General features: G+C 36.4%; 1 protein-coding gene across 1 annotated transcript in view; it reads right to left on the bottom strand.

Annotated features, from left to right (window-relative positions):
- Positions 1 to 1724: 1724 nt before the first annotated feature.
- Positions 1725 to 13082, bottom strand: part of LOC116568185 (guanylate-binding protein 4-like) — a 28583-nt gene continuing 17225 nt past the window's right edge. The window contains exons 8-14 of the mRNA XM_032303721.1: positions 12666 to 12878; positions 11475 to 11577; positions 10954 to 11147; positions 10005 to 10095; positions 9400 to 9596; positions 4618 to 4658; positions 1725 to 1755 (exon numbers count right to left, since the gene is read on the bottom strand). Coding sequence (XP_032159612.1) covers positions 1725 to 1755; positions 4618 to 4658; positions 9400 to 9596; positions 10005 to 10095; positions 10954 to 11147; positions 11475 to 11577; positions 12666 to 12878 — 870 coding nt within the window. The remainder of the gene's footprint in view (positions 1756 to 4617; positions 4659 to 9399; positions 9597 to 10004; positions 10096 to 10953; positions 11148 to 11474; positions 11578 to 12665; positions 12879 to 13082) is intronic.

The raw sequence follows: 13082 nt of genomic DNA, 5'->3' as shown, positions 1-13082 counted from the left end.
AGGCGCCCTTTTTAATGTGTTTTTAAATAAGAAAGTGTGCAGTCTCCAACTTTATCAGCCTTTTTCAGGACTGTTAGGGCTATTTAGAGTTCCTTGAAAGTCCATATGAATTTTAGGATGCTTTTTATGTTTCTGCAAGAAATGTTATTGGAATTTTGATAGGAATTGCATTGAATCTGTAGTTTGCATAGATTAGAATGGACATTTTAACAATATTAAGTCTTGGAATTCATGAACATGGGATGTCTTTTCATTATTTGTGTCTTCTTTAAATTCTTTCAGCCAGGTTTTATAGCTTTCACTGTATAAGTCTTTTGCCTTCTTAGTTTAATTTTTAAAGTTATTTTAGTAATTTATATTTATATATAATAACTTATATTATACATATGTATATTTTAATATGTATGTTTATGCTTCAAAAAGTTATTTAAAAACATTCAGGAATAAATAAATCTAACAAAATGTACAAAGAGTATATGTTGCAAAATATAAAATATTACTGAACGATTTCAAAGGGCTAACAAATTGTGGGACATATGATGATGAATTAGAAAACTATTTTTTGAGTGTCATTTCTTCACAAACTTATCTGTAGATTTGATACAATTTCTATTTTCACACATGTAAAGAAAATTGATTCATGACAACTATAGCAAAAAGATAGTCTTCTCAATAACTGTTGCTAGGTCAATATTACATACTCATAAAAAAATAAAACTTGACTCTTACCTTCTGACATTATAAAATTGATTTAGGTGGATTATAAATCCCAATATGAAAGATGAAATAATAAAATGGTTAGAAGTAAGTCAAATATTATTTTCATGTCCTCCAAGTCAGGCAATAGAACAAATCAATAACTTGTAAACAAATAATTGATAAATTTATGTTACTATTAAAAATTCATGTTCATTAAAACACCACTAAGAGAATTTAAAAGTAAACTAAATGCTAATAGAAAAAAATTATAGAATATAGGATATATAGTCTCTAAATAAAGAAGAAAAAAAGGACAGACAACCCATTAAACATATAAGCAAAAATATTGAATAGGAAGGTATGCAAAAGGCAACAAACACAAAAATACACTCAACCCTCCTAATTACCACTAATTAAACAAATTAAACCCATAATTAAAACTATACACTTATTACAATGACTAAAATTTACAAGTCTGGCATTACTAAGTGATGATAAGAATGTGGAACTAGGAATTTTACATATCACTTATGGCTGTATAAATTTGGACAATCACATTGAAAAACTTTCTTCCAGATTTCTTTATTTGTAAATGATGCAAGGCAAGATAACTTTTCATATTCTGTAAGTCTAAGTAACAAGAGTATACTACTGTTAAAGAATGATTAAAATAGTTTCCTAAACTTAAGTTTCTAAAACTTAAGCTAATGAGAATTTAATAGATGATTTTTTTCATGTTTTGTTAATTTAACTCCAAAAAATAGGGCATTAACATTGTTTTAGAAATTGTGGTTATTTGACACGTGGTGCACTCATCTTTGGAGCACAGCGGAAATTCTCAGGCAGGAAGAATCTCCTTTAACATCCTTCTACTCCAAGTTTAGTGAAAAACCACAAAACAGCAAATGTATCAGCCCTTCAGAAAAGTACAAACATGAAATAATTTTAGTTCAGAAATGTGGTGAGTGCAATTGTTCATTTAAAAATTGAATGCTTTAAAAAATAATAGCTGTGTAGGGACAGGTTTAGGGAATTCGAGACCTGGAGCATTTAGCCCTGTAACATAAGAGTAAAAACGATCCAAAACCAAAATCACCTTGCATTTGCTGGGCTTTGAAAAACACAGAATAAGAGAGGAGAAATTCAGAACTACATAAAATTAAGATGATGGAACTTGCTTCGTGGTTTGACTGTGATACACATGGCAGCTTGTGTAACTGTCCCTCAGGACAATGTACTGACCAAACATGGTTGAGCAGGTACCTCAAAGCTGAGCAGCTGGGAACGCCTGGCAGGCTCAGGGTGGAACTCTCCTGTTCTTTTTTCTGTTATCTCCCCTTCTCCAGAGATCAGTTGTAGTTAATTAGATGATTCCTTTAAATTCCTACAAATCCTATACTGCTTGATCAGACATATCTTGCTTAGTTGTTATCTTGTATCTAGTAAGTACGGGACTGAGGAGTAGCTCTGGGCAGCAGTCTTCTCAACTGCCAACCCCCCCACCCATTCTTTTGAAGAGGGCTTGTTTGTGCCTCATTCTTCTCCCGTGCACCATTGGAAAGTGGCAACCTTGCATGCAAGCTGGTTTGAAAATTGCATCATGAGAAAGTATACCTTAAGTTCTGTCTTATTGCACCAAAAATATAGGTCTTATAGGGAAAACTGAAATTACAGAGGATTTTAATTTGCAGGATGGATATTTAGGAAAGAGTCTCCAGTAAGACTTGGATAGTAAAGTGTCAGTATAAAACATATTTATGAGTTGATAACTTGTCTTTCAAGCTATTCTCTGTGAGCTTTTGTGCTCATTCTCCAGAGGTTCAGGCCACGTGCCTCTCTTCCATCATCCATCCTTATATGCAGTAAGACCGGGGCATCTGGATGGCTCAGTTTGTCAAGAATTTGACTCTTAATTTCAGCTCAGGTCATGATCTCAGGGTTTGAGACTGAGCCCTCTTTCTCTCCCTCTGTCCCTCTCCTCACCCTCCCTCTCTAAAAGGAAAAAAAAATGTTACATGGGTTAAGACAGCCTTGTTTGTGCCACATCTCTGATGGTGAGGACAGGTGGAGTCCTAGACTTTGCCCATTCTTTTTTCAGGAGGACCATTCAGAGATTGAGATTGCTCTGATTCCCACATAATAGGTTCAAGTAAATGTACTAATATGTAAAGCCCCTCATCTTCCTTCCAGAAACACAATCTGGAATTCCAGAAAAATCTAGTTGATTCTGAAGAACAATTTTCTTCTAATTCATCCCCTTTATAAGTATGGGGTTGGAACTTGGAGCACTTCAGCAACTTTTCAAGTGACTGAATATTAAAAAAAATTAGATGTACAGCATGTTGACTATCATCAATATTTTATTTAAATTCAATTAGCCAACATATAGCCCATCATTAGTTTTTTAAGATTTTATTTATTTATTTGAAAGACAGAGATCACAAGTAGACAGAGAGGCAGGCAGAGAGAGAGGGGAAAGCAGGCTCTCCGCTGAGCAGAGAGCCTGATGCAGGGCTCGATCCCAGGACTCTGGGATCATGACCTGAGCTGAAGGCAGAGGCTTTAACCTACTGAGCCACCCAGGTCCCCCTCACCCCCATTATTAGTTTTTGATATAGTGTTCAATGATTCATTAGTTGCATGTAACACCCAGTGTTCATCACATCATGTGCCTTCCTTAATACTCATCACCCAGTAACCTCTTTCCCCACCTCCCTTTCCACAACCCTCAGTTTGTTTCCCAGAGTCAAGAGTTTCTCATGGCTTGTCTCTTTCTCTGATTTCCTCCCATTTAGTTTTCCCTCCCTTCCCCTATGATCCTCTGTGCTGTTCCTTTTACTCCACATATGACTAAGACCATGTAATTGGCTTTCTCTAATTTATTTCACTTAGCATAATGCTCTCCAGTTCCATCCATGTCTATGTAAAAAGTGGGTATTCATCCTTTCTGATGGCTGAATAGCATTCCATTGTATATATGAACCACATCTTCTTTATCCATTCATCTGCTGGAGGATATCTTGGCTCTTTCCACAGTATGGCTATTGTGGACACAGCTGCTATGAACATTGGGGTGCATGTGCCCCTTCTTTTCCCTATATCTGTATCTTTGTGGTAAATACTCAGTAGCACAATTGCTGGGTTATAGAGTAGCTCTATTTTTAACTCCTTGAGGAAACTCCATACTGTTTTCCAGAGTGGCTGTACCAGCTTGCATTCCCACCAACATTTGTAAGAGGGTCCCCCTTTCTCCACATCCTCGCCAATATTTGTTGTTCCCTGTCCTGTTAATTTTGGCCATTCTAACTGGTGTAAGGTGGTACCTCATTGTGGTTTTGATTTGTATTTCCCTGATGGCAAGTGATGTGGAGCATTTTTTCATGTCTCTATTAATAAAAACTGTTAAAATGTCTATGCTGCCCAGAGCAATCTGCACATTCAATGCAATCCCTATCAAAATACCATCAACATTTTTCACAGAGCTGGAACGAATAATCCTAAAATTTGTATGGAACCAGAAAAGACCCTGAATAGTCAAAGGAATGTTGAAAAAGAAAATCACAGCTTGAGGCATCACAGTTCTGGACTTCGAGCTATATTACAAAGCTGTAATCATCAAGACAGTATGGTACTGGCACAAAAACAGGCACATAGGTCAATGGAACAAAATAGAGAACCCAGAAATGGACCCTCAAATCTATGTTCAACCTATCTTTGACAAAGTAGGAGAGAATATCCAATGGGAGAGAGACAGTCTCTTCAATAAATGGTGTTGGGAAAATTGGAGAGTCATATGCAGAAGAATGAAACTGAACCATTCTCTTACATCACAGACAAAGATAAACTCAAAATGGATGAAACACCTAAATGTGAGGCAGGAATCCATCAAAATCCTAGAGGAGAACACAGGTAGCCATCTCTTTGACCTCGGCCACACCAACTTCTTGCAAGACATGGCTCTAAAAGCAAGGGAAACAAAAGCAAAAATGAACTACTGGGACTGCATCAAGCTAAAAAGCTTTTTTTACAGCAAAGGAAACAGTCAACAAAACTAAAAGCCAACCTACAGAATGGGAGAAGATATTTGCAAATGACATAATAGATAAATGGCTGGTATCCAAGCTCTATAAAGAACTTACCAAACTCAACACCCAAAAAACAAACAACCCAGTCAAGAAATGGGCAGAAGACATGAACAGACACTTCTCCAAAGAAGACATACAAATGGCTCTCAGTATTGTAATACACATTTCAAAGTTACCAAGAAAGTAATCTTAAGTTTTCATCACAAGGAAAAGAATTATAAATTTGCATGGGGATGCATGGTAACTAGACTTGTGTTGATCATTTTCCAGTGTATACAAAAGTTGAATCATTATATTGTAAACCCCAAACTAATATAATGTCATACGTCAACTATATGTCTGTTTAAAAAAAAAAAAAAAAAGGAAAGAAATTAGAAACTAGAATACTGAAAGGTCATAATTAAAACAAGATTAGGGCGCCTGGGTGACTCGGTGGGTTGAGCCACTGCCTTCGGCTCAGGTCATGATCTCAGGGTCCTGGGATCGAGTCCCACATCGGGCTCTCTGCTCAGCAGGGTGCCTGCTTCCCTTCCTCTCTCTCTGCCTGCTTCTCTGCCTACTTGTGATCTCTCTCTCTGTCAAATAAATAAATAAAATCTTTAAAAAAATAAATAAAAATAAAACAAGATTAGGATGCATATCTTATGGTTTCCAGTTCCCTGTTGTAATCAGCACTTCTATTGCACTGAATATGTTATTTCAAGGAGCATAAATGCTCCCATCCTGTCATTAATTGTTCCCTTTCTATGTTTTATTATTTTAGTTTTAATCTTAGTAATTTCATCTTCATTTCTAAATATGTAAAAATATATACTCTATAAAATGGAAGAGGCATGGAAGGCATGATGTAAAGTTGGCCATCTCTCAAGCCTCATGTCAGCTACCCAGGTCCATCCTCAGTTGTGACCATAGTTACTAGTTCATTCTGTATTCTTTGTGAGACAGATAAAATAGATGTATCTATTCATTATATTTAAATTTACTTATAGCAACTATGTATACTGTCTGCATCTTTGTTTTTTCACTTTATGCTAAATCTGGAAATTTTCTCATATTAGTACAAATAGAGTTTTCCCTTCCATTGAAGTGACTCTAGAATATTCTTTTGTACAAATGTCCCATGATTTCTATTACCAGTACCCAAAAGAGAAGTATTTTTTTTCTGATTTTTTTGCCATACGCAAGTGCTACAACATATACCTTAGTATGTATGACATTTGCCACATGGACAATTATATCTATAAGTTAAATTCCTAAATTTGAACTTGCTGGATCAAAGGTATGTGCATTTAATACCTTGATATAGAATTGTTTCAATTTCCACCTACTAGAAAATATGGGAGATTTTCTATTTCTCCAAATCCTTGGCAACCTAGGACCAAAGGTGTTTTCTTTGCTAATCTTAAAGATGAAACAGGAGCCTCATAACTTTATTTTGCACATCTCTTATTATTAGCAAAGTTGAATATGTTTCATTTCTTCTAACATATTTGTCCATTTTGGGGACATGGCTGTTTTTTTCTTCACTACTTTAAAGAAGCTGTGAGGAAAAGAAAATGGCTTAAAGAGATTATATCATTTTTTCTGATATTAAAATGTATTGCTCATTTTACCATTTGTATTTTTACTTTGCTTATGTTTTTCTTTTTTTCTTTTTTATTTGTTTTATTTAAATCCAATTAGCCAATATATATGCTTATGGTTTTCTATGAAGAACATTTTTTTTCTTAGATAGCTAATAGTCAAATTTATCAGTATTTTCTTTTATCTCAGTCTGACTTATTTCACTTAGCATAATACTCTCTAGGTCCATCCAGGTTGTCTCAAATGGCGCTATTTCATCCTTTTTATTGGCTGTGTAATATGCCATTGCATATGTATACCACAACTTCCTTACCATTCATCTATCAATGTACGCTTAGATTGCTTCCATACCTTTACTATTGTAAATAACGCTGCAAGAAACATAGTGGGGCATATATCTTTTTGAATTAGTGTTTTTGTTTTCTTTGGGTAAATACTCTGAAGTGGAATTATTGGATTATATGGTGTTTCTATTCTTAATTTTTTAAGGAACCTCCATATTGTTTCCATAATTGTTGTAGCAATTTACATTCCCACCAACAGTGTATGAGAGTTCTTTTTTCTCTACATCCTTGCCAACACTTGTTATTTCTTGTCTTTTTGATTCTAGTCATTCTGACAGGTGTGAGGTAATATCTCAAGGAGGTTTTGATTTTATTTCACTCCTAAGTAAAATCTAAAAAAACCACAAACAAAAAGTAGAACCAGCTCTGTAAAATACAGAAAACAAACTGACAGTTATCAGAGTGAAGGGGGTGGGGATTGGACAAAATGGGTGAAGAGTGGGAGATACAAGCTTCCAGTTATGGAATGAATAAGTCAAGGGAATTAAAGACACAGCATAGGGAATATAGTCCATGATATTTTAATAGCAATGTATGGTGACACATGTTTGCTAGTCTTGTGGTGAGTATAGCACAAGGTATAGACTTGAGAAATCATGGATGCCTGGGTGGCTCAGTTGATTAAGCAATTGACTTCAGATCAGGTCATGATCCTGGAGTCCTGGGATTGAGCCCTGCATCGGACTCTGCTCAGCAGGGAGTCTGCTTCTCCCTCTGATCCTCCCCTTCTTGTGCTCTCTCTCAATCTCATATAAATAAATAAAATCTTCAAAAAAAAAAAAAAACCTTGAGAAATCATATTATATAACTGAAACTAATGTAACATTGTGTGTCAACTACACTCAAAGAGAAAAAGCAAAATATATTTTATTTATTTCCATTATGTCATACTTAGAGAAGTTCTACCTACTTCAATATTATTTTTTTAACTGCCCCCTATTATTTAATTTTATGGTATAGTTTTTCATGTTTTTATCTTTGAACCATCGGAAAATTACCTACAAATGAGACCTCAACTTTTCTTTTTCAGTTGGCTACCTATAGTTCAAACACCATTTGCTGAATATTCCATGTTCCTTCACAAAAGAATACACCTAAATTATCATCTGTTCAATTTTCTCATGACTTTGCACTGATTTTTCAAGTCCTGTTTTGTGGTTGTTACAATATTCAGATGTTAGTACCACAGTGCTAATTGTTGGGGCGTTTTGACATGTGGCTAAAGCTAGTTCCCTTTCATTTGTCTCTTTTTCAGGATTGCACTGGATATTTTTGTTTGTGGCTTTCCATAAAAACTTTAGAATTAATTTTTCTACTTTCTGAAAAATTATGTTTGATGTGTGTTTTGGATCAAATTAAATGCACATATTAAGTTAAATTACACTGACATTTTAATTTCTGTCAATGTTTATATCTTATATAGCACTTAAAATTTTTCTTTATATAAACTTTACATACTTCATGATAAGTTTATTCTGCAGTATCATAGCGTTTTGATGTTACTGCAAATTTGGTCTTTTTTTCCACTGCATCTTTTAACCTGCTTCTCACTTGTTCAAATTAATTTAATCAATAGTAAGTTTGTCTTGTCTGTGTAAGGCCTTCCTATATTTAGGTAATCACTTTTTAAACTTTTGTTAATTGAAACTAACATGACACATAGATCTCAAAAATGAGTCACAGCATAACATGAGTTATGTCATAAATGAGTAGTCTCATTTTATACTTTCCTAACAGGAATTCTAAGTATATTTTGTTTGTAATCTGAGAATTTTAAATCCTTTAATAAGCATTTTATTTTAGACTTATAAAAGGGAGAGTTCACTTTTGAAAATTCCTAGTTATCAAGTTGGGTTTTGTATTTAACACTGGTAGCTAAGCTAAGCATATCCATCCACTTCTTTATTGTTGTAGTGCTCTTTTATGGAATTTTTCAGTATTTCCATGTTCTGACCCTTATGGTAAGACTATCTGTGGCTTATAACTTCCTATGATTTGCTCAGGATCATCTTGCTGAGGGTGGGGAGATGTTGGGGCTAAGTCAAGACAGTCGAGAACTATCACAGACATGCAGTTCTAATGATGCCTTTTGGGAGAGAATGTAGGTTTGAGTCTAACTAATTTTCAGTTCTACTTCAGGCAGCATGGCTGCCATCTATAAAAATGGGAATTGCTAACAATGTGTAGAAAACAGGCTATCAGGTTGCATGTTGAAATAAGGAATACCGTTTCCTTATAGTTTACAGAGTAATTCACACAGATCTGGAAACAAATGCATCAAGTTATAGGGCTTTCTGGATTTTGTATTTCCCATCAAGCATAATCTGATACACAAAATCCAGAGGATCGATTTTAGATATATCTGATGGTTGTACTAGTAACCTAAGTATTATAGGACTAACATCCTACTCACTCCAGGCATTATGAAAGCACACTATAGTCACTACAAACAGCAGTCTAGCAATCTGTGGGTGCCATTTGTTCACCTCAAAGACTAACACTGTAGAAAGGGTTAGAGTCTTGTGGACTTAAGGACCTCAGCAGGATCCACATGGATCTGAGGCATTAAGTGAATCATAGGTCTTTATGATTCCCCATGGGGTCATGGTTTTTATTAGTTTTGGTCCTTCTCCTGAGGAACCACAGCATTGTCCCTTGGGCACTGCCCAGGCTCTGTGCAGATTTACCGTTAGCTTGTGCTTCAACGTTTTTTCCTGTTCCCTCTGAAAGTTTTCACTTTCTCTTTCCAACTTCTCTCTCAGTTGGGCTAAGTTTTCCTTAAAGCTTCTCTCCTGAATCTCCAGTTTTTGCTGTTGCTCCTTGTATTTCCATCTTAGCAGCTCCAGTTTCTTCCCAGCTGCCTCCTCCTTAGCCTGCTTAGCACCTTAGAGAGAAGAAAGCAACAATCAGGTCTGATGATTTTATTTTGCAGTATTTTGTTTAGCTGCAACTGCAAATCTGGCCTTTTCTTACACTTCTCTTTTACAATCTTGTTTACTATTTCCTTAATTTGATCAAAATTAAGTCTGACTTTTGTATGTCACACCTTAGTAATCATTGATAATCACAGTTTATCTTTAAACTTATGTTAAAGAAACTAAAATGACACATGCTTCCAAAGTAAGTCAGAGCATCATAGAAACCCCTAAAGGAATTCTGGGCCTATGTCATTTTGAGCCCACAATCTTCATCCACACACCAGGTAACTCACTAGGACATGGCATTTCTTCACCTAATACTTTACCAATCAAATAAAAGACCCATAGATCCAATGAATATTTATTTTCATTACCCGCTGCAATCTCTTTTTTTAGTAGCTCTATCTCTGTATGCAAGTCCTCAGATTTCTGTAGGAATCCTTCATTAAGAAGTTCTTCTTGGATCTATAAAAGAGAAGGAGTCCACTTTTGAAAGTCCTCTATTACCAAAAGTAAGGGTTTTGAGTTCAACAGTTTCAGCTCTGAAGCACTGTGTCTACTGTTCTATCACTTGAGAGTGCTTTTCGATGGGTCTGTCCTGGAGACTGGGAGTATCCATGGTTTACACCTTCCCAGGAGTCCCTCAACTACGAGGGGAGTGGGGTCAGGCTAGGTCAGACCAGAGAACTATCCTCTTAAGAGGAGTTCCAGCACTGAGGATGCCCTTCAGAGTGATGTAGGATTAATTCTAATTATTTTTCAGTCCCACTGAGGCAGCATGAACACACACGTCTAACAGATAATGGAAACTGCTGCCCCCCTCTAGATTGCTGCTTATTAAGTGCCAGGTTGAGCTGAAGAATTAACTTTCCTCTGTGCTTTGTAGGATAACTCACACATATCTGGAAACAAATGTAATACATTTTAGAGCTTTTGGAATCCTGTATTTCAAGTCTAATCTGATACTTTTAAGACAAGATGGAGTTCTTACAGGTCTGTTTGATGGTTCAATCAAGAATCCTAAGGACTAGTGGACTGAGGCCCTATTTAACTGGGGCCCAATGAGATCACCCTAACAATCACTATAAAGAGCAGCCCAGCAGCCTCAGGGATGCTAATTGCACACGACAAATTCTCACGCTACATGAGGCACTGGAGTTTGTGGGTTTAAGGGCCTCAGCAGGGTCCAGACGGATCTGAGGTTTCAATGAATCATGTCTTTATGGTTCTCCTTGGGATCATAATTTTTATTAGTTTTGGCCCTTCTCCTGAGGAACCATAGCATTGTCCATTGGGCACTGCCCAGGCTCTGTGCAGACATACCTTCAGCTTGTGATTCAACATTTTTTCCTGCTCCATCTGAAGGCTTTCTCTTTCTCTCTCCAACTTATCTCTCAGTTGCTCTATATTTTCCTTGAAGCTTCTCTCTTGAGCCTCCAGTTTTTGCTGTTGCTCCTTATATTTCTGACTTAGAAGCTCTACTTCCTTCTCAGCTGCCTCCTTCAAAGCTAATTCAGCTGTTCCACAAATGTTTTAGAGAGAGAAGAAAACAAAAGTCAGACCTGATTCTCACCTCCTCAGTAGAGATACCAAACTGACTCTGAAAAGGTAGCTGAGAAACCTCAGAACTATGTGGGTTACCAAAAGCACATTTCAGAATGTGATCAAGATGACCCTCCTTGGCTTCCAGATTTAAAAAGCCAGCTCCGATTGTTATACTTAGCAGTGCTGTTTCACAGAAAGAGAGGAAGCTCTTTGTTTCAGGAAGGTTTTGCTCTCATCTAGGTCTGAAGTTAGTGCAGAAACCTACCCACTCTGCTATGAGCTCAACCCTGCACCTGTACCTGCTAGGGCCTTCTCCTGATAGGTGAGAACAACATCTCCCTGCAGGATGGAGTTCTCTACTGCCACCTGGTTCTGTAAGAAGTGCTGGAGAACTTCATTTGCCTGAAGAAACAAGGAGAGACATGTCATGTAACAAAGATCTTATCTTTTTAGGGAAATTATCATTCTATGAAGTCATAAATCTGGCCTTGTAAGTTTTGTATTTGCTTAGATATCCCTTACTAACTTTCCTTCCGTCGGTCCAATATAAATTCTGAGATACCTGAAACCTTCTATTGTGGGATACCTGAAACCTTCTATTGTGGCCTCCTTCCTAGCACTCCATCTTTCTCTCCAGGGAGGCCTTCCACTATCTATACCAGGTACAGCCAACCAGATTTCTATGCATGTATAAACAGGCACCCCTGTTTTCTCAAACATTTGCTCAATCTCTTTTCTGACAGAAAGGATGCTTATCTACCCTTTCTTAACTAGGATAACATTTATGGATACTTGCATCTTATATCTCTTACTCCTCTTACAGGGTGCTTTGCCAAGCTACATTTCCAGTTTTGAAGATAGTCAATTACTCTGAGCTGCCGTACCAGCTCTCCCACTTGCTGGTAGTACGACTTTGGGCAACTTGTTTACTTCTTTGTACAACACATTTCTTGACTGCATAACTATAGTATCTAAATTATAATAATATTCTGAGCATTAAATTGACAGTCCAATGAAAGTACCTATCTATGGGCTACTTACTATATGCATGGTATATGTTAGCCTTATTAAAATCATTGTTATTGTCATCATAATCATTACCATTATTTTCACTATCTGTTCATGAATGTATGATAATCACACAATTACCCAAATATTTGTCTTCAAATAAAGAAGACATCTTGGAACAAAGATTGTTATCTTTACTCTTTGTATACTCTATTCTCAGCAAAGAAATTATCACATTGTTTGATAAAGCAAAATTGTTCTCTTTAATCCAGAATTCCCAATTCTACACCATTTTTTTGGAAGAAATATTTCTAATCTCTTCAACAATATATAACTAATTGTGCATAAAAACTAAAAGGGTGGCGATATGGCCATGCTCTGCTTTCTCCCTTAAAATGGTGCTGTGATCTTACATTTTCAGAAAAAGCAACACCCTTTGACTCTGGGATTTTGACAACCACCCCTCTCTCTTTATTCCTCACCTTAACCCCTTTCCTGTGCACTTGGTTATAGTCCCATTCAACCTTTTCCTTTTCTTCTAAGTAAAGTTGATATCCTCCAGGAACACAGAAAGTTCCTCTTGAAATGCTTTCCATCAAGGACTCTGAAAGTTGCTTAAGCTGTGCCTGGCAAAATTTGACAGATGCATCTTCATTCTGCAGCAGGAAATCTTCCTTGATTTCCTCTATGGTCTCCTGCCAGGGAAATTATGAAGAAGTCAATTAGAAAGAAGCTGTTAGGAGGGAAAGTCCAATGTCATCCTCTTAGGAAAAGCATCATGATCACCTATGAGTAGACTGGAACATGGAATGGACCAGGAGTCAAGAGACTTTTAGTTCTAGTTCGTTCTTTCTCTCTCTCTCTCTCTTTCTTTTAAAAATTTATTTATTTGAGAGATA

The sequence above is a fragment of the Mustela erminea genome, chromosome 10, assembly GCF_009829155.1.
Source record: "Mustela erminea isolate mMusErm1 chromosome 10, mMusErm1.Pri, whole genome shotgun sequence".
NCBI classification, from domain to species: domain Eukaryota; kingdom Metazoa; phylum Chordata; class Mammalia; order Carnivora; family Mustelidae; genus Mustela; species Mustela erminea.
The sequence above is the reverse complement of the archived record's forward strand: the minus strand, read 5'-3'. Positions and strand labels throughout refer to the sequence as shown.